At 42.0% G+C, this 21,689-nt stretch overlaps 1 protein-coding gene across 3 annotated transcripts in view; it reads right to left on the bottom strand.

Moving 5' to 3' along the window:
• Window positions 1-167: 167 nt before the first annotated feature.
• EDRF1 (erythroid differentiation regulatory factor 1) overlaps window positions 168-21,689 on the bottom strand; it is a 26,647-nt gene continuing 5,125 nt past the window's right edge. Inside the window, exons 7-25 of one of the 3 annotated variants that reach the window (XM_009907114.2) lie at window positions 20,225-20,326; window positions 19,820-19,941; window positions 18,066-18,177; window positions 16,795-16,942; window positions 16,614-16,722; window positions 16,181-16,292; window positions 15,355-15,612; window positions 13,712-13,783; window positions 12,720-12,870; window positions 10,101-10,289; window positions 8,522-8,722; window positions 7,693-7,911; window positions 6,495-6,718; window positions 5,932-6,090; window positions 5,496-5,645; window positions 4,335-4,488; window positions 3,955-4,070; window positions 2,763-2,926; window positions 168-964 (exon numbers count right to left, since the gene is read on the bottom strand). In XM_009907114.2, the coding sequence (XP_009905416.2) occupies window positions 793-964; window positions 2,763-2,926; window positions 3,955-4,070; window positions 4,335-4,488; window positions 5,496-5,645; window positions 5,932-6,090; window positions 6,495-6,718; window positions 7,693-7,911; window positions 8,522-8,722; window positions 10,101-10,289; window positions 12,720-12,870; window positions 13,712-13,783; window positions 15,355-15,612; window positions 16,181-16,292; window positions 16,614-16,722; window positions 16,795-16,942; window positions 18,066-18,177; window positions 19,820-19,941; window positions 20,225-20,326 (2,934 nt within the window). In that variant the 3' untranslated portion in view covers window positions 168-792. The remainder of the gene's footprint in view (window positions 965-2,762; window positions 2,927-3,954; window positions 4,071-4,334; window positions 4,489-5,495; window positions 5,646-5,931; window positions 6,091-6,494; window positions 6,719-7,692; window positions 7,912-8,521; window positions 8,723-10,100; window positions 10,290-12,719; window positions 12,871-13,711; window positions 13,784-15,354; window positions 15,613-16,180; window positions 16,293-16,613; window positions 16,723-16,794; window positions 16,943-18,065; window positions 18,178-19,819; window positions 19,942-20,224; window positions 20,327-21,689) is intronic. The other 2 variants (XM_054174649.1, XM_054174650.1) reach the window with 2 other exon arrangements.

The raw sequence follows: 21,689 nt of genomic DNA, 5'->3' as shown, positions 1-21,689 counted from the left end.
AATAGCTGGACTTGATCTTAAAAGTCTCTTCCAACCAAAACAATTCTATGATTGTGTAGGTATTTTTCTAGCCCTCACTGCCTCCAGAATAGTTTGAACCCTGTGGGTCCTGACAGCCCTAACCACTGAAAGAAGCAGAGCAATTTGTGAGTTTTTATGTAATAAATAAAACTTTTATTTAAAAATATGCTCTCATTTATTCACAGTTTCAAGTCTGAAAAAGATAATACTAGTCTCCATCAATTCAAACCCAGCTAAACCCATTCATTCTCAGGTAACTGAAGCCCCAGGGATGGCCAGTCTCTGCCAGAGCCTCACAGCAGAGCTCAGAAGGCACAGAGTTTTGTGCAAGGTGGTGACTGTGCTCAACATACCCAGCAGCCACTTCTTTGTACAGCTTCATGTTACCAGTTCAAGTGCTCCAACAGGGCCCTGCTTACAACATGTATTTCAGGCAACAGCAAACCACAGCAACAGGGAGATTGCATTTTATGCAAAAAAAGAAGTCTCTCTCACTGCAAACCCCATTTCCTGTCAGAGGAAAATCACTGATTTCTCCAACAAACAAGTGTTACATTCACATCCAGAACCCCAAGCTGGCACCACAGAAATGCTGGTAACCAACCCCCCGTGGAGTTCTCATAGGATAAAACACAATTCCTGCTCTTTCCCCAGAAGGTAACAACATGAGTAATATTTATCACCTTCAACAAACACATACTCCAGATGAGGAAGAAGCCCACCCATCCCATGACTACAAGGCACTTCTTCAGCTGTTCTGCAGCTTCTCAGTCACTGAACTCCTCCATTACTGGCCTCAGCATTTGGAGTCAGCTGCTCCAGCAAGCTCAAGATCACCTCTGTCCGTTCCAGCAGAGTCATAGCCTTGTTAGCAGTTGCACGCAACAGCAGAGAGTAGACTTGTTTGTTTGTTTTAAGCACAATTTCTTCTTCATTAACACCCCTAAAAAGAAAAGAAATCATACAAACTTAATCCCACCACAATATATCCCACCTCTCAAGCAAGGTTCTCCTTCCCCCACTACTCTGCCCTGGTAAGGTCACATATGGAGTATTGTGTCCAGTTCTGGGCCCCTCACTTCAAGGGCAGGAAACTGCTTGAAAGAGTCTAGCACAGAACCACAAAGATGCTGAAGGGAGTGGAACATCTCCCGTACGAGGAAATGCTGAGGGAGCTAGGCCTTGTTAGCTTGGAAAAGAGAAGGCTGAGGGGTAACCTCAATGTTTATAAATACATGAAGAGTGAGGACAGAGCCAGGCTCTTTTCAGTGATGTCCAATGATAGGACAAGCAGCAATAGGTGCAAGCTGGAGCACGGGAGGTTCCATGTGAACATAATCTTTTTTCCCCACTGTGAGGGTGAACACACACTGGAATGGGCTGCCCAGAGTGTCCTTCTCTGAGGACACTCAAAACCCAACTTGGATGCATTCCTTTGTGATCTACTCTAGGTGACTCTGCTCTGGCAGGAAGGTTGGATTTGACCTTTTAAGGTCCCTTCTGAACCCTAGCATTCTGCAATTCTGTGAAACATTAAGTGTGCCACATCATCTGTTGTCTGCAAAGTGCATCTGAGACCCTGACCTGGCAAGGGAGCTCAAATTTCTTCCCTTTTCAGCCCATTACTAAATCAAAAGGTAGATGTTATCTTACACAAAGCAGAACTGAGGAAACATCCACCAAGTACCACAAAGGCTAAAGTGAAGAACAGGCTTAGTCCACTGCTGGTTAAAAATGTTTAACACATTGCAGCAGCACTCCCATGTCACAGTATTCAAATGTTAACAACTTCCCCTATGGGGAATCTTCAGCACAAAATCTTCAGAGACTATGAGGAGAAAAATAAATGGGGGGAAACCCAAAACCCCAGAGTAAACCCAGGAAGGTTTCTGTGTACAACACTGTTATTATGAGACGAAAGAACTAAACCAATTTACTGTTTGGAGTATCTATGTACAAACCATACCTTAGTCCTCTGCCTCTCACATATTCAGATTGCCACCTTGTGGAAGCTCTTTAAAGTAAAAGCAGCCAGCACTGGCACCTAAACAACTAAGGGAGCACACAGGCTGCCTTCTTGTCTCCTGTTCTCTAGTCTCCTACCATCAACAGACCAGTTCTGTGCAGAATTAATTCGCTTCACAGTTTACTCCTAGCAAAACAATCCTTGCAGCAGCAGTACTTCTATCTGTCAAACTTCCAGCAACAAAAGAATTCTCTAAAGGTCTACTAGAGCTGCTGCTACACTTGCATAACTGAACTTTCTGTAGAATCAGGGACTGGTTAGGGTGTGAATTTAAAGCCATGGAGGGCACAGGATGCGTCTCCTCTGTAGGATAAGCCACATATTGAAACGCACAGGAAAGCATCAGTGATTCACCGCCGCTCTGGGCAGTTCAGAGCGTTACAAACTTATTTTCCTACTTGAATCCAGCCACTCCAGCCTGACTTTGCCCTCACTCACTCCTGGACTGCTGTCAGGAAAGATGAGTGAAAAAGAGCTGCCTACACACAGTGAAGAGGTTTCTTGGGAATTTCCTCAATTACATACAAAACCCACAGAAAACATGCAAAATTTAGCCCCAAGATAAACCTCAGGCATCTAAACCTCAGGCATCTTTCTCCACACAGAGGAGTCACATCCATGAGGGGAAAAAAAAAGTAGTTCCTTTCATGTTCAAGGGCACATAGCTTGTAGATTCATAGATGAGACTCATCACACATATGAAGGTTCATCTTACCCAATTTTTTTTTTGCTTGAAGTTAACAATTTAATGGATTGGAGGAGGAGGAATGACATTCTCGACTCAAAAATACTCAGCAGCTTCAATACTTCTTCTTTGTTGAGGCCAGGGGTGGAATCATGAGATGACGTGTTCTCAGCACTACTTTTCTCCTTCCTTATCTACAAGGAGAGAAAAACAAAATCTGTATCACTTGACTCCACCATTAAAACACATTTCAATCTATCACAGAATCCCAGTATGGGGGGGGGTGGGTTTAGAAGGGACCTCTGAAGATCATCTAAATCCAACCCCAAGCTAAACCAGGGTCACCTACAGCAGGTTGCCCAGGATGACAATGTGCAGGTGGGTTTGGAATCTCCAGGAGCCTCCACAACCTCTCTAGGCAGCCTGCTCCAGGGCTCCAGCACCCTCACAGGAAAGCAGTTTCTCCTGACAATGAAGTCAGACACCACACTTGCAGGGCAGATGACCCTTTACTAGAGTGGTACCAACATCACAACTGCTGTAACACCCTGTTTATGATGTTTCAGTAAGTTGCTCGTACTCACACCGCACACAAGCTACACCAACTGCCTATGGATTGTAGAATGGTTTGGAAATATCCTTAATGATCACCCTGTTCCAACCCCCTGCCATAGGTGGGGACACCTCCCCCTACTCCAGGTTGTTCAAAGCCCCATCCAACCTGCTTCTGAAACACTGCCAGGCTGATGCAGTGTCTCACCACCCACGTGGGCAGGAACTTCTTTGTAATGTTTAACCTAAACCTGGCTTTTTCCAGTTTGAAGCCATCACCCCTCCCATTCCTGTTACAAAGGCATGGAGTAAAATGTCCCTCTCCAGTTCTCCTTCAGCAACCCTTCGAAACACTAGACGGGTAAGATCTCCCCAGAACCTTATCTTCTCCAGGCTGAACAAGCCCAATTCTCTCAGTCTTTCTTCACAGCAGTGGGATTCTAAGCTCTCTGATCATCTTTGTGGACAACTCTGGACCCACTGGAACAGTTCTAGAGCTAATTTTTTTTTAATCCACTTCCACTTGCTAGAAGAGAACTGCAGTAGGTCCAAACCCTGTCCACACTATTTAAGCAACTCCCTCTGAGAAATAACCAAGCAGTGCTCAATGACCAGTTATGTGAACGCCAGAGACAGAAGAGAGCAGACAATCCCCACTTGACTGGTTTACCTGTTCACTTTCTGCCATCAGCTCCTTTCTGATGAGCTGGATCGCACCCTTGGTTTTTGCCATTATATCTAGGGCCCCAAACAGAGTCTTTAATTTCCCAGCATTGCTGTTCTGACCTAAAAAACAAAAGTAAAAGTTAAGCACACAAATATTATGGATAGTACTTTGGCTTCCTGAAAGATTTCAAGAGTTCTCACACCAAAAAGCATGTATGGTCCTAGTCAGCTGAAAACCAGCAAGATTAAAATGCCTCTTCTCTTGAGGAAGATCCTGCTCTGCAAAGCAGGTTGCTCTTGCTCTTGCATACAAGGTTATCTAAAAAGAAATTAAGTATGTAAATGCATTGGAAATCTGTTTTAGTAAGACAGAGCTGGACTTACTTGCCATCTGGAACTCTGCAAATGCCACTCTCTCCAGCTGCACACGGAGAAACTCACAGGGTGCATCCTTCAAGAGCTGGAAGAGTCGCACTGCTTTGCTGTAATGAAGATCAGCAAGGATTCGGTGCTGTTTCCTCAAGTGTTCATCACCAACCTGCACTCAAAGTAGGCACACAGTAAATCCTAGACAGTTTGCATGTTCATGAGGTAACCCTTAGGAAAAAAAACCTTCTTATGATGGCACATGAGGTGCCAACAATTGCTCTCCAGCTCATTTCATAATGGCTCAATTACATATTCCTAGGATATACCACCAGCCTGATCCCTCTGAAGAGCCTAATTTCATAGCTCATGCTAACAAACTCACGTCAAGTAAAATTAGCTTCACTATTAAAGAACAGTAATATGGAAAAACAAGTTCATCAGAAAGCAACATGCAAGTATACATTAGGGCATTAAACCCAAACCAAAACAAAACCATTAAAAGCTAATGGTCTAGCCCAAGGATGCCTGCTTAAGGATCACAATACTCACTAGGAAGCGAAACCAAACAAAATGAAATACTGATCACCAATGGCTTCTGTTATGAGAGCAGGGAACTACTCAGAATAGAATGATAAGGCTCTCCATAAATACCTATAATACATAAATACCCTCCATGAAGAGCAGACTGCTCTTAGAAGTAATGCTGTGCTTCAGAATGACTTGCAAATCCTTGTGGACAGCTGGACAAGGACTTTGTAAAAAGGCGGGTATTGACAGGATGAGGGTTAATAGCTTCAAACTGGAAGAAGCTGGCTTTAGATTGGGTATCTGGAAGAAATTCTTCACCACAAGCATGATGAGGCACTGGAACAAGTTGCCCAGAGAAGCTACGGACGCTCCCAAGCCTGGAAGTGTTCAAAGCCAGGTTGGATGAGGCCTTTACCAACCTGGTCTAGTAGGTGTCCCTGTGTATGGCATGGTGGTTGGAACTAGATGATCTTTAAAGGTCCCTTCCAACACAAACAATTACATGATTCAAGTAAAACCCCTCACATTTTCTTGGTTAAATCAAACAGATCTCAACTACAGGCAGAAGGATAAATATCCATCTCCAGGCATACTGAACATGCCAAGAATGGAAGCCATAGAGAAAACCAAAACTGCTGGTACTAATACCTGGTTTCTCAGACAGCTGTGGTACATTGAGGCAAGCCTGTGGTGAATGGTTGCAGCGCGGTACTGGCAGAGAGGCTGCCGTGCAGACACTGTATCAACATCGCAGTATTTCAAGGACTTCATCATGGCTTCGCTAACTTCCTTCTCTATCTACAAGACAAAATGATAGAGCGTGATCACCTTGAAACCAGCACACCACTAGATGCAAGAGTAGGGATTAAACCTCCCTGTATGGTGCTAGCTTTTCATCAAGCAAAACCTTAAAGATCCAAGGGCCAGAACATTTTATGGTTTGCCAGAAATATTTCACAGGAGTTCAACCTAATGGAGGTTTACAATGAAGACTTCTTCCAGTATCTATTGTCAACACTGTTTGGATTTTTCAGGAAGATATTAGCTCATTTTACCAGCTGTTACCACAAATACACTTCCTTACCTGTTCCTGAGCCTTTCGGGACAGGGGAGCATAATCCTGCTGTAGAGTTGCCATAGTGAAATATGTAGTAGACAGCTCCCAGTTCACAGAATCCCAAACAGCTGGATGCACATCTCTCTTCCCTAGGGATCTTAGTGCCTTCAGATAGTAGTCAATAGCCTACAAGTTATAAAACACCACATGTACACAGTTACTGCTAAGTTTATAGCAACCAGAACTTAATTTCCCATTTGTTATTCTCAAGGAATCATTCCAAAATAACCTGTCTGAACCTTCTTGTTTTCCTTACACTCACTTTAGTTCTAACCACGCATTTCTATCTCCTTCACTTGTGCTACTGCAGTCAGAATCTGAACATCACAGCACTCCATTTACCAGAGCAAAAGAATCAAACCTTGGCAGCAATACTGAAGCCTATTCAGTGGCAGTTAGAATAACATGAAAGCAGGAGAGGTATCCCAAGTTGTTACAGCAAGACTTATAGATCTTTACAAAGATATTTACCAATGTTCCACCATAAAAGGCATGTTAGGGCCTAAATTCTCACAACAGCATGATGTTACCTTATTATAATAAAGTGCCTCTTCTGGGGAAAACTCTCTTTTGAAGTCCCCTTCAGCCGCACAGTGTGCCTGAGCACAAATGCGCATCAGCCTGCCTGTGTTGCACAGCAGAAGGGCAGCATTGGTTGCATCCTCAATCGACTCAAAGTTCTGGATTCCTTCTTCAAAGCACGAGAAGCTTTTCTTCCACAGCTGCTGCTCAGTCATTGATATGTTTTTACTCACTAGGGCAAAGACAGTTTATCATCTCATTCACACTCCTGAAAGATTACTCAACGAGCATTTCTATTACATCCTTACAGAACGGCGAAAGGAGGAGAGAAAAATGGCCTCAAGTTGGGCCATGGGATGTTTAGGTTGGGTATTAGAAGAAATTTCTTCACTCAAAGGGTTCTCAGACACTGAAATAGGCTCCCCAAGAAGGTGGTTGAATCCCCATCCCTGAAAGTTTTTCAAAGATGCAGAGATGTGGTGCTGAGGGACATTGTTTAACACCAGACTCGGAGTTAGAATCGTTAGACCCCATGATCTTAAATGTCTTTTCCAACCCATAATAACTCTAAGAGATGTGAAACATATGTATCTTAACACAAAGTGCACTACTAGACATACTATACTTTCACAAGAGTTGTGGTAACATGACACACAAAACCCAAGGGAAGCTAACAGAACAAACCAGATCTTAATTTTCACAGCAATACCCAGGGCATTGCAGTAACATGGATACGCTCACAGTATGAAACAAGTGAAATGTGACTTTTACAGACAAATGGAATTCAGTATTTGGGCTTTAACTTCAGCTGAATAACAATTCTGGAAAGCCACAGAGATGAGGAAATTCTATGAAAAATTCCAGCCCCAAAATCATTCCAATAGCAGCTGAACAAAGGTCACAGAAAACAGCTGCTATTTGGGAGCCTGAAGCTGTTTACACCAGCAGCTGGTTTCTTCCCCTTTACATAAATCTTACCTGTAGACAAAACATTTCTGGTTTTACTTCAAAAACAAAACCTCAAACACCTTACCCTCCAAGGAAGCTTAGGCGACCTCCCTTTCCTCAAAAAAAAACCCCAACCAACCCAAAAAACCAACCAGAAACAAACAAAAAGACCCCACCAAAAGTAAACCAGAAGGAAAGCTTCCAAGGATTTACTTCAAAAAAAAACAAACAATAAGAGGTGGATGAAAGAATGCTTACCCACTCTCTCAGTCTGCACAGCAGCAGCCTGGTTCATGTAGAACACTCCAATCTCGTTCCTGATGTTGCCCATCCTCTTCAGCACCTGTACATGTTGCTCTGGGTTTTGGTTTTTTAAGTTGCTGAACAGCAGAATTTCATAAGCTGCTTCATAACATTTACAGCTGACAGAAAGCTGGCACTCCAGGTCTGTGGATAAATCTGTTGCCCAGGCAAATACTAGAAAACAAAATTCAAATTCAATATAGAGTCCTCATGGAATTGTTTTGAGTAGAAAAAGACCTCCAAGGCCATTGAGTCCAACCATCAGCCCAGCATCACCATGTCCCAAAGTGCCATGTCTACATGGATAAGGCCTTGAGCAATCTGGTCTAGTGAAAGGTGTCCCTGCCAACAGCAGGTGGGTGGAACTAGATGATCAGGGTCCCTTCCAACCCAAACCATTCTATAAATCTGTGTCAAACAGCATTTCCAAACAAACTTCAAACTGTGATAGTCCAGAGAACAATGCTCCAAAAGAAAACCAAGTATAAAACCTGTGTCAGCACAATCCCACAATTTCTACAGATCAGTGAAGTTTACCCATTAAACAATTACTGCCTTCAGTTCCTTTACTGGCATGCCTAGCTTCAGGCATGCCATACATTATCTTGACAACCTCCTTACACACGACAGGCACAATAAGCTTTCCCTGAAGAAAAGAGAACTGAAGCGTAATAAACCCTCCTCCAGAAGTGTTTCTCATGCATGGTTTTGAGGAAGCACAAAGAAATTACTTTTATCTGTCATGTAACTGAACTAGAGCTGTTATCTTGTATCAGTATCATACCTTGACACCTGGATTCTCTATGCAGACTGTGCAGTATTTCCTGATCTTCCTTTGTCTGGTAATTGTATTCTTCCAGATACGCTGCTCTGTTGTTTGCATTCTGAGCAAGCATTAACTGGATATCTCCACAAAGTGTTAAGCACTGACAGAGGAACATCAACACCTCAGGGAGCATGCTGGCAGAGAGACAGCAGTAGGTATCTATTAGAGATAAAACCCGTGGGTGAGAGAGGAGGGAAAAAAAGAATTAAACAACAAAAAGTTTGACACAGTCTGACAATAGGATTGGGGTTTATGTTACCTGTCACATGTACTCTCTGTATGTAGACAACACATGTTCTTCTAACAATCATGAACCTATTTTAAAGTCACAGTTGCTCTACAGAGCTGACAGCTTCAATAGAGTAACCAAGTCGTCCAAGCCAAGCAGTCAATCTGGTAATTGTAAGTGCTAACCTCAAATTTGACTAAAGGAAAACTGACTGTATACAGAGTAACTCCAATGAGATACAGCCTGAAAAATGCATTTCCAAAAGGTGTAGTTTAAACTCAATTCTCAAGCCTTTAAACCACTAAAAGCTAAAGAATGCTTTGAGTTATTGATAAACATACTGATACTGTGTGTTAAGATCAAGTGTTCTGGCTTTATAAGCCTCCTCCTGCTCCAAGCCCTACAAATACAGAAGGAAAACAGCAGCACTACAGTACTAGACTTATGACATTTACTAGTCTATTAATTATTTTCATTGCAGTTGTAACATTCTCAACAGTTCTGATTTTACTTCCTTCCTTTTCCTTGGTAATACTTAAAAATGCATTTAAATGCTGATCAATATCCAAAGGGCAGGGGGCAAGAGGATGGGGCCAGACTTTTCAGTAGTGCCCAGTGACAGGACAAGAGGCAATGGGCACAAACTGGAACACAGGAGGTTCCATATAAATGGAAAGGAAAAATTTGTCACTGTGAGGGTGCCAAAGCCCTGGAGCAGGCTGTCCAGAAAGGTTGTGGAGTCTCCTCCTCTGCAGAAATTCCAAACCTGCATGGACATTGTGATCCTGGGTGACTGGCTGTGGGTGACCCTGCTTTAACAAGGGGGTTGTACTGGGTGATCTCCAGAGGTCTTTTCCATCCCCACCTAACTGGGATTCATTTTGGAGGAGTACCTAATTCAGCTGAAGAACAAGTTTGGTACTTCTGAGAGTCAGGGATATTTAAATGAAATGGGAACCACCAGGGGAAAAAAAAATTATTTGCTTGCAGTGATAGCACTTTGACAGCAGAATACTATCTTGGTCTTGGCACAAGGACCAACCCTGCCAACCTGAAGTACTCTGAAGCTCTACATCTGCACTCCCAGAGTGTCAAAATGGCAGCACCTTTCTAGCAAAGAGACAGGAGTTGTTCTTAGTACAGGCTTCCCTCCTAAATAATGAGCTAGATGCTCAGTTTAACTAAATGCACAGCTGTCAGTCTCGTCACTGCATGTCATCAGACTAAATCATGCACAAGAGAAGTACTTGATACCATGACAGATCTAGAGAAGCAATAGTACAGATGACAAACATTCCAGCAACTTACCATGACACTGTAAAGCCAGCTTGATGTATCGTAACGCTCTCCCATACTTCTGCAGAACCATAGCAGCATCAGACAGGATGTAATAAGCCCTTGAAGATTTCAGAATCAGCTGCAGTTTCATTTTATATTGCCACGATCCAGGAATCATTCCTGACTGACTGGAGTGCTTACCCTTCTGAAAGGAGCCCACTGTAACAGGAACAGAACCTCATCAGTAAATCCCATCTCCATAACGCGTGCCAGAGGGTGGACACGACTTCATCTGCATACAGACAGAATGTAAACTGCCTTCTTACAGCTCTGCACAAGGATAGTTGTGCCAGCTTGTCTGCTACCACATTTTTCATCTGCAAGGAGGACTCAAGACTTGAAACTTTCCCATGTGCTCCACCAGACAGTGGAATGCTTAAACTCAGTGAGCACTGTGACACCGCAGCCAACTATATTTTAAACAGCTTTATAAACACAGGTGCAGTGGCCAAGACTACTCTGTTAAATAAAAACAGACAAGAACAAGAAAGCCATAAGCCATGCCATGTTTGCCAACAAATCCTTGTGATACATGCTCTGTTTCTGTAGGAAGAGTCTCAAAGGGAGAAATCATCCATTTGTGGGTTTAGCTTCCAGCACAGAAGGAACAGGATAACCCCATGTCTCTCACACTCCTAGCAAGACATTCTCTGCATAAGTTTATGAAAGTTTCTTCTTCAATGCTGCAGTGGTTAAGGAACCACAGAATGCATTGGGTAGAAAGGTACTCTCAAAGACCATCTTGTCCAACTCCCCTGCAATGAGCAGGCACACCTTCAACTAGGTCAAGTTGCTCAGGGCCTCATCAAATTTGAACTTGAATGCCTCCAGGGATGGGGCCTCAACCACATCTCTGGGCAACCTGCTCCAGTATTTCACCACTCATTGTGAAGAACTTCCTCCATATGTCCAACCTAAATATACCCTGCTCCAGCTTAAAACCATTGCCCCAAAACCAGGAAGAACAGGCCACTGACTTTAGACACAGTAAAGGACAGAATTTTGTCCTGACACCACTTGCAAGCAGAAATAATTCTCTGACTTGCAGGCAGACCTAAAAGGCCTGACTTGCAAACCCCATCTTCAGTAAGTTCTAGAACTATGTGTTTACAGTAGGACAAAAACCAATCTAGTAGAGTAACACCTCATGCAGTTAAAGATACAGAATGTGCATCTACTGTATCTATTCAGAAGTAGTTCTCTTCAAGAATTAATACCACTTATCCTTTCTCTATGTACATAGACATACACACATAGAGAAACTACAGGATTTGCATCACAGAAAACCAACCAACCCACACAGTGGAGAAGTAGAAGTTTCTCCCTTACAGTTGAACTACTTTTCTCAGGGCTGAATTCAATCCTTTTGACCTACACAAGCATCACAACTGCTGCTTCAGGACAGAACTCCAGCACAGCTCCAGACGTCAACTGAAACATTTTTTCCTCCTGATTTGTGTAATATTTACCTCCCACATTCCCCAGGAAACATTTGTTTCTAAACAGAAAAAGTTAACATGCAGACACTCTCCTTGCCAGCTGGCAAGCAGCTGCAACTTGTCATCAGCTCCAAATTGTGAAGGCAGAAGACAGGAGCCCGACTGCAGGAGCACTGAAATAAGCATGCTGATCTTGCTGAGCTGACCTAGGTAAAAAAACTCTTAGTAGGCCTTGATAAAAATGAATCTCACAGTGGATAGTAACAGAACTGTGTAGAACTTATGCAAGCTCAATACAGTGTAACTTTGATGGAAGTGTTAAATTCTGTGGTCATGTATCTGATAAAAAATAAGAAAATATGCACATGTCTTCAAGGTCCTTGACCTTCAAGACACAATCATAAAATTGGAAGAGAAACATGAGAACACTTAAATGAATAAATGGAACTTGACTCTTATTTAGAGTTTTTTCAAGGAGGAATGGCAGAAAAATGAAAGGATAAGAGTTGCAAAAAGATGCAAGACAAAATTTCTTTCTGGGTTACGTTCATGGAGCTGCTTGCACAGCAGAGAACTCTGCTTTCAAAAGAAGAGGCTTTCTTATACCTTTTAAGTGTGCTCCAAAGAAAAATAAAACAGTCTGAGCCTCCTGGGGTTTGAGTCTTTAAGCAAGCAAAACAGCTTTAATTTGCTGCTTCCTTCCACAATTGTAGAGGTACCAGAAAGAAAACAAAATCCTAGCATTTTATTTGCAATTCAGCAGGAAGCATAACATAAGTGAAAGTTCTCCCATGAAAGTTCCAAGTCAAAACCAACCAAACATGAAAAAAATTAAGATACTGCTACACAAAGCAACCCCCCAAAACAATAAACCCTTACAGAATTCATCTGCAAGCCACATTTAAATAGGGTCCAGTAAAAATTATATATTCACTAAAAAAAAAGAGTGATTTCATATGCAAAGTACCCCCAAAGGGCTTTTCTCTTCACATTTAAAAAGGAACAGACTGTTCTCTCATTTTTTTTATCTGTAACTTTTGCTTATGCAACAGTGCAATCAATGACTTACAAGTACACTACACCAACAATCAAAGTGCAGCAGCTTGTGTTGGCACTGGAAAGGTCTTATTTGCACAACAATGTGACTCACTTTTGTCCAAAAACAATGCCATCTGTTTCTCCGGACACTCAGGACCACCACTGGTGGATTCATCTTCATATTTCAATGGGATTGGTGTGCTGGGGTCAGCTGCAGGAAGGTCACTTTCTTTTTTAATACTGCTGTCAACAGATTTCAAGCCCTGCAAGAAGAAATCCATTCATTCACCTTGAAAGCAGTACTTACCTAATTTTTGATGTAGTCTGTATTTGCTATGACATGATACTCATTAGAAAGCTGATGGCTGCACTGTGAGAAACTAATAGCAGCTCAGCTGTTGCCACTAAAGATCATAGAATCCTTTTGGTCAGAAGAGACCTTTAAGATCATGAAGTCTGACCATTAATCCAACGCTGCCAAGTCTGCCACTAAACTACATCCCTCAGCACCACATCTACAGAGCTTTTAAATCCCTTTAAGGATGGGGACTCCACCACTGCCCTGTGCAGCCTGTTCCAGGACTTAACATCTCTTTTAAACCTCCCCTGGTTCAACTTCAAGCCATTTCCTCTTGTCCTGTCACTTGTTTTTAGGTAGATGGGAGAGAACTCCACTTCACTCCAACCTCCTTTCAGGGAGTTGTTCTGGCTGTCTACAACTCCCCTCAGCCTCCTTTTCCCCAGGCTAAACCACCCCAGTTTCCCCAGCTGCTCCTCTTAACACCTGTGGTCTAGATCTTTCAGCAGCTTCACTAATCTTCTTCAGACATACTCCAGCACCTCAATATCATTCTGTGAGTGAGGGGCCCAAAACTGAATCCAGTATTTGAGGTCTGGCCTCACCAGAGCTGAGTACAGAAGGACAATCCCTGCCCTGGTCCTGATACAGACCAGGATGCTGCTGGCCACCTTGGCACACTGAAGGCTGATGTTCAGCCAGCTGCTGACCAGCATCCCCAAGTCTTTTCCTGACAAGCAGCTTTCCAACCACTCTGCCCAAGCCTTTAACACAGCATGGTGCTGTTGCGAGCCCAACTTACTTACCTCTAAGACGTAGTTGAGCACCAGGCGGCAGCGCTCCTCGGTGTCATGGCAGACAGGAAATGCACAGCTAGGCTTCATCGAGGGGGCAGCAGGGAAGGAATAGGAAGAGAATAAATATTTGAAGTATGAAATGTCAGCATTACTGAAGATGCAAATGAGAGATAGCATCAAGAAAACCTGTGAATGGAACACCTGAACTCTACACTGGAGTGTCATGGTATTTCATGCCTTTATCTTATCGAGGAATTTGTACATCTGGTCATCTACACTTAGTCTCTCTTTGTAACCCCAAAGAAAATGCAGAGGGGTGAAGAGACAACTCTGTTCCAGAATAGTAACCACAAAAGCACTGAGAGACAGTCTGTAGTGCAGACCTGGGAAGATAAGTACATTCAATACAATCCAGAAATAATTTCCTCAGCAGATACATCTCAGTTGCACTTTCATGACCTTCAGATTACTCAATGCCTTGGTTTTTGGATTTGGGGTTTTTTTTAGGGGGAGTTATTTTTGTCTTCTGTAATAGAAGGGAAAGAAAAAAGGGGAAATTAAGGGCTTCAGCAATGGCATAAAGTTGTTGCACTTTCCTACACTTCAAGGTCTATCTTGTTCTCTGCTATTCAGACATTAGGAAAAGGTTTAGCTTTTCACAGTATCACAGTATAACTAAGGTTGGAAGAGACCCCAAGGATCATCAAGTCCAACCTCTTCCAACAGACCTCACAACTAACTTTTGAACAAATCATTTCACAATCACACCCCTGTGTAGGGAAGACAAGCAAAACATCAGGAAAGTAAAAAGCTACGAACAGGTCCTTCACTCATCTTCTGATATATTCCTCTTTTCTTTCAGTAAGAATGCACTGAAATGGTGATGAAGTAGCAGTGCTACACTACTTCCAATTCACTTATGAAGTCCATGTACGGCAATGAAGTTAAGCACACAGCTGTGCCTTGGACACAAGATACACCCATGTGCAGAGTAAAGCTTCACCTCTGCATTAAAAAGAGCTCTAAACAAAATGTCAAGGAAATCAAACTGCTGTATTCTGACCAGTTACCTGCAAAGACAAATCAAAGTGGAAACTCATAGACTAACTCTGTGGACATGCAGTATTTGATGCTCCCAACAACACACACACAGACAACCCAAAACAAACAAAAACCCCAACCCAAACCAAAGAAACACCAAACCAAAACCAAAAATCCCAAACAAACATTAATATTGCTCCAGTTAAAAAAACAACAACCAACCACCCACACAAACAAAACCAAACAAACATCACCACCACTGCTACTAAGAGGACCCAGCCACCCACACAAACTTGGGGTCATTTACAGCCCTTTACACTCTGTTGTCATGAGAGGGCTAATTTTTCCTACAGCCGGCTGTGCAGAACCATGCCCATAAAGGACACATGCAAGGTGCTAAGGGAAAGATCTCCATTAAATGTGCTATACTGTAAAATTCAGAAGGCCTGCAAGTTCTGTGAACAGACCATGAGAAGTTTCTTTCCCCGCTGCCTCCTACTTCAGTTAAAGCTGAAGACAAAACCGGCAGCCAGCTGGATTTCAGTAAGAAACCTTGCTATATGAACTGGATCTTTCCAGAAAGCCCTTCTAAAATCCTCAACTTCACTTACACGGATTCGATGAACAGACTTGTATTTTTCTGGCACTGATAACTCTCCAACAGATTTGATGATAGCCACAGCTTTATTGTCATCTGGTGGATCAGAACTGTTGCTGTAAGAACCATTTTCATCGCTGTCTGGCATTTCTTCCTCTTCCTCACTGTAACTTTCATCAGAATTTCCATTTATAGGGAAGTCCATACTGTCTTTCTTCGGTTCATCCAACTGAAAAAGCTCTGATAACATGTAGTTTGCTGAAGCACTAATCTTTTTAAAGAAAAGAAAAAAGCAATTATTTTCAAGTTATTTTTTTACTTTTGGGAGGCAAGGTCAATATAAGCTGGGAACAGACATTTTAGCAGGGCCCGTTGTGACAGGCCAAGGCGGGATGATTTTGAACTAAAGAGAAGGAAATTCAGACTGCAGAGAAGGAAGACTTTAATTTTAAATACTGAGGGCTGTGAAATGCTGATCTGGGTTTGCCTAGAGAGGTGGTAGAAGGCCCATCCCTGCAACCATTCCAAGTTAGGTTGTTTGGGGCTCTAAGCAACCCGCTCTAGTTGAAGATGCCTCTGCTCACTGCAGGGGAGTTGACTAGATGACCTTTAAAAGTCCCTTCCAACACTAACCATTTTAAGATTCTCCTAAAACAGCAAGACAAAACAAAACCCCCAAATGGTCTGGGGCTTCTTTAAGCATAATCAACTACCAAGTTTATAAATCAGTTTAAATTCTCTCCATTGCAAAGGGAAGTATTACACTAAATAGATGAGATTTATTACCATGACAGCATTTTTATTCTATGTAAAAAGCTACAAGAAAACATAGTTCTTACTTGAGGATGCCTGCCATTATCCAACAACTTAAGACAATTAAGGAGCAATGTTCTGATAGTGCCATAGTGTTTCTTGTTCTGGTTTTTCTTCAGCATCATATTGCAAGCAACTCTAAAAGAAATTTGAACAAATCAGTAAATCCCTGGAGATTTCCCTTGTGCTGGAAGGAAAAAAGCAAGCTTTACACATTTGCTGTAGTACTGTTTCTCTTCCCAACTTTATGATACATCTAACACAAGACTTACTCAGCAAGTGTAGTTTATGTGGAGAAATGTCAAAGAGTCTGTTTTGCTTTAATGAGAATGAAGCTTACTAAGATTGTATGAGAGGAGATTATTTCCTTCATTTCCATTTCATCAGAAGTTTTGGTCCCTGTTCTTAACACAACTGCACCAAGAATGAAGTGATACAACATGAATGGTAAAAACTCACTTGTACAGAAGAATTGCCACAGGCATTGTAAAAGGGTTTTGGTATTTGTCTTCTGTCTCTTCACAAAGGGTGGTCAGGTCATACAGCTTTACTATATCACTCCCACTTGCTGTAAGGCAAGACCTGTCATTAGCCAACGTGCCACTAAGAAACCTTTTCAAATCCATCTAAATCTACTTACCTTTAAATAACCAGTATGTATGTCCTTCTTTGGTGCAATTTGATTTCAGAAAAGATAAAATATTTTGAGCAATATCTTTAATTACTTTGGTAGAAAAATTAGAGTTTTCCAAATTAGGAATATCTTCGGTCTTGATCATTTCATATTTCTGCAAGGAATATATATTAGAATTCAAGATTAGGAGGGTTTTCCATCACCTACCCTCCCACTCTTAAACAAACAAAAAACAGAACAAAACAAAATCTAGTGTGTCTATCAAGTGCTGAAAGAAACAAAGGCTGCTACTCTGACACACTGTCATGAAAAACTGAGTTAATTTTGAAGTAAGTCTTAGAAAGGAAGCACATAATTACACTACTCAGTACAAACTTTAAGGAAGATTCATTTCTCTGACAAACAAGCTAAATGGAGAACAAAAGGCAAAAAAGTGGTGCATGTGCAACATCTAACGTTGAGGGCCACAATGATGCGAGGGCTGCAACCCCAGGCTGAGAGAGTTGGGGTTGTTCAGCCTGGAGAAGAGAAGGCTTTGGGAAGACCTTCGTGGGAATTTCTGGTACTTAAAGGGGTGTGTAAGAAAGCTGGGGACAGACTTCTCATCAAGGCTTCCTGTGACAGGACAAGGGGTGACTCAAAAGGGGACACAGACTAAACAGAAGGAAGAAATGTTTTACACTGAGGGCAAAAAACCCTGGCCAGCAGTGGGAGATGCCCCCTCTCTGGAAACATTCCAGGTCAGGCTGTTTGGGGCTCTGAGCAACCTGTTGTAATTGCTGATGTCCCTGCTTACTGCAGGAGGGTTGTACTAGGTGACCTTTAGAGATCCCTTCCAACCCAAACCATTCTGTGATTTTATGATTACTTCAACAAAACCTAATCAGCCTGGTAAGCAACTATATAATACCAGGTACAACAGAAACTTAGCTTGTATGTGTGCAAAAACAAACCAAAGTTTAAATCAAGCACCCACAAACATGCATTTATCTTGGCCACTGAAAGCTACACATTTTAAGACGCACAAAATGAATGCAGTTGTGATGCTACATTTTTTCATTTTGCCTTCACTCTCACACTAAGTGGAGACAAAAAAACCCCCACAACATTTTGAGTGACTTTTGCAAGCTGTGCTGATCCTTCTCGTTTTGCAATAAAGGATTTTTGTGACCTTGGTGTCAGAACAGTAAGATCATAAAGAGATCTGTCACAATTAAAGCAATATTCAGAAACTGAAGAAGGGATTAAGTAGGCTTAATGCAAAGAGCCAGACTTACCTGAACAATGCCATTAACATGAAAGCACATCACAAGCTCTGGTACATTGCATATTAAGTTGTCCAACCAATAGTCAATTCCTGTCAGTACATTTATTGGCTTGTTGTTATCCCTAAAAGCAAATAGTTCTAGTGTTAAGTCATTATTTACTCTTCAGAAAACATTAGGGATGTTTACTAACAGGATTTAGATTTAAGTCACCTGAGAGTGGATGGCTAATAATTAATTGTGAATTCTTATAAAAGAGACAAACAAGGTGTATCAAACCAAACATATGCAGGGATCTCTCCAGTGGAACACACTCACCTTCACTCAGCAGTTTTGAATTTTGCCTTCACTTATACAGCAACTTTACCAAGCTTCAGATGTCACACTATTACCAAGTTAGTAAGTTCTAAAGGAACAGCAGTATTAGCTGCACTTAATTATAGCACAAGCCTTCTCCCAGACCTTCAAAATTCCTTGCAAAGCAAGGTACTGTTAATTCCTCAAAGTGCCTTCAAAAAGATGACAAGTATGCCAAAGGAGTTTCAAGGTTTGCCCATTCTTTGCCTATGCATAATCAGGAACAGAGAAACTGGAAATCAAGTGATCAATATAAAGTATTAGAGAACACCAAGACAATCAGAAATTAGAACTACTGCAGTCACAAGTTTTAAGTACTCAAGTGCAAACTAGCATTTACTGACATTCAGAATCCCAGTAGGAGAAACAGGACTTCCCTAATTCATAAAAATAGCAACAGAATGGCATTAAACACTAAATGTACAGAACTGTTTTAACACTCAACATTCCTGAAGTCAGGAAAGGTTGAAAACTGACAATACTTCCAAATAAAGGTTTAGTAACATGGCCAGAAAAAAACAGCAGAGCATCTCAAGTCCCAAGTGCAGTGGCACAAGCATGGGGACTGTTTGTTTTCTGCACTTTGCAGGGGCATCATCATTCAAGTCTAAAGCATGAAAGTTATCTTCTACCACATGTAGAGTCAACCAAACAAGGTGCAGAGAACTGTATAAGAAGCAAAGTGTCAACTCAGTAACTCATAAGATTCAAAACTTGGGGCACTTCCAAGCACAAATACAAGCTGAGCAGGGAATGGATACACAGCAGTCCCGAGCAGGACTTGGGGGTGCTGGGCGATGAAAAGCGGGACATGGTGGCAATGTGCACTTGCAGCCCAGAAGCCCACTGTATCCTGGGCTGCATCCCCAGCAATGAGGGAGGTGGTAGTTGCATTATACTCCACCCTCATAAGATCCCAGCAGGAGCAGTGTTCAGCTGTGGAATCCCAAACACAAGGACATGGAACTGCTACGGTGCGTCCAGAGGAGGCCACAAAGATGATCAGAGGGCTGGTGGACCTCTGCTATGAAGCCAGACTATGAGAGTTGAGGTTGTTCAGCCTGGAGAAGAGAAGGCTCTGGGAAGACCTTAGAGCAGCCTACAGGAGAGCTGGGGAGGAACCTTCTACAAAGGCAAGATGAGGGGTAACGGCTTCATACTGGAAGAAGCTTGATTTTGAGAAGACATTGGGAGGAAAATTCTTCCCCATAAGAGCTGTGAGGAATTGCAAGAGGTTGCCCAGAGAAGTTGTAGAGGCTCCAATCCTTGAAGTGTTCAAAGCCAGGTTGGACAATGCCTTGAGCAACCTGGTCTAGGAGGTGTCCCTGCCCTCTTAGAGGGAGATGGAATTGGATTTTGTCTGAGGTCCCTTCCAACCAAAACCATTCTGCGACTCAATGAAAACTCACCTGAGACGCAAGCTCACAGCAGGGTATCTCCCACCTCCAAATATAGGCATGTTTGATCCTACTAACATGTGGATGTCTTCAAAGGTCCACAAGATATTACGAACAAAGTCATTTTTAAGTCCCTTCATTAAAGAGGAAAAAAAAAGGTTTAGAAATCACTAGTAAAAAACTTGTTCTGTATGGAATTGTGTGGAATGATGAAGAAGAAAGAAGCAAAAGCAGCAAATAGAAGACAGCACATAATGAACTAGGCTAAGCATTCACATTAACTTAAAAGACTGAGGTCACAGAAGCTGCTCCTACAGGGGACAGTTTTTCTCTTTGCTCTAATTTAGACCAAATTTAAAAATGCTTGTTTAAATTGGAGGTTTCAGTGTTTGAGCTCAAATTTCATGTATAGCATACCTGACTGTTTTCCCCATCACTGAACAAAGGAGTCAGGTTTTGTTCTTTGGGGGCTGAGGCCACATGCCCCACTAGACATGAGGGTTCAAGAGGCACACTGCCCTGTGAAAAGCACAAGCATAAAGGAGTGATTCTGCTGCTGAGATACAGTTAGGCCATTTAAAAAAAGAATGTGAACAACAGCATGTAAGGGAAAAATCTTTAACACCTTTAGATTAATATGTATTACACTAGGAAAAAAGTCTCTGGTCCGTGACTACAATGTTTCTTACCTACAGTTACTACCAAAATTTTGTACTTAAATTTTCAGAGGCTTTGGAAAAAAATTAAAAATAAATCCAAAAAGTTTTATCCAAATTCTTTATTAACCCAGGGTCAGCATCAGATGAAGTATCCAGAAGTAAAACCTGCATCCTGATGCCTCCTTGTCTGTTATTAAAAGAATCCCCACCCCTGAAGGCATTTAGAAGAGGCAGAGATGTGGTGCTGAGAGACATGGTTCATCAGCAGCCTCGGTAGAGTTAGAGAACAGTTGGACTTGATGATCTTAAAGGTCTTTTTCAACTAAAACGCTTCTGCGAGTCTATTTATAAATTAAAGACACACTGTACAAACCATGACAAGTTCTTTCTGATAAGCAGGCTGTTGAATTAGGCAATAGTTCCTCAAGAAGGTGGAAGAAAGAAGTCCTCCTTCTTTCAAGCACTGAAATATTTCTCCAGTTTAGAAGATTGCCACACTCTCAACACACATGGCTCCAATTCCATGGATAATGTGCCAGAGCCTTCGTAAGTTAGCTGACCAAGGCACAGGGCATAGTAGCTGGCAAGTGTAACTTGTGGACTGCATACAATAAATCTTTCAACCTCTCAAAAATTTAATCAATTCCCACATTCTATTACTCCAAACCCACAGGAATTAACAGCTTTCATAAATATGCTCAGCCACAGACTGGAATCCTGGACTGGGGCCTAATACTAATCAGTTTGTTGCATAATTGCTATAAACATCTCCCCCTTCCACTTGTGCAAACTCACAGCAAGTATTTGCACATGCTGCTTAACTGTTTTGCAAACATTTCCATAGATCTTCATTTTCCTGTTCACTTCAAATTCAAGGCCACCACAGATTTATTATAATGACAAATTCAGAAAGAAAGGCCAAACCCTTTGGCTTCCATACACCTGAAAATCAGATTTTCCTATTTTTAGGTAAGCCATTGATGAGCACTTCTTGCCAAATGCTTTGTGTCTCAAAAATGCATAGCTAAGAAAATATTGAGTATGACAGGGACAGAACAAAAAAAGTTCCTGAAATTTGGAGCTCTGAAACATTGGTATAAGCTAAACAACACACACTGCCAAGTCCTTCTAATGCCCAAGTTCATTTCTTTCAGCAAATACTGCAACAGCATCTTTGAAAACCTTTCAACATGTACCACACTCTACAAGAGCTAAGGCACCAT

Source organism: Dryobates pubescens, chromosome 30, assembly GCF_014839835.1.
Source record: "Dryobates pubescens isolate bDryPub1 chromosome 30, bDryPub1.pri, whole genome shotgun sequence".
In the NCBI taxonomy this organism is placed as follows: domain Eukaryota; kingdom Metazoa; phylum Chordata; class Aves; order Piciformes; family Picidae; genus Dryobates; species Dryobates pubescens.
This window is presented reverse-complemented; position numbering and strand designations above follow the sequence as displayed.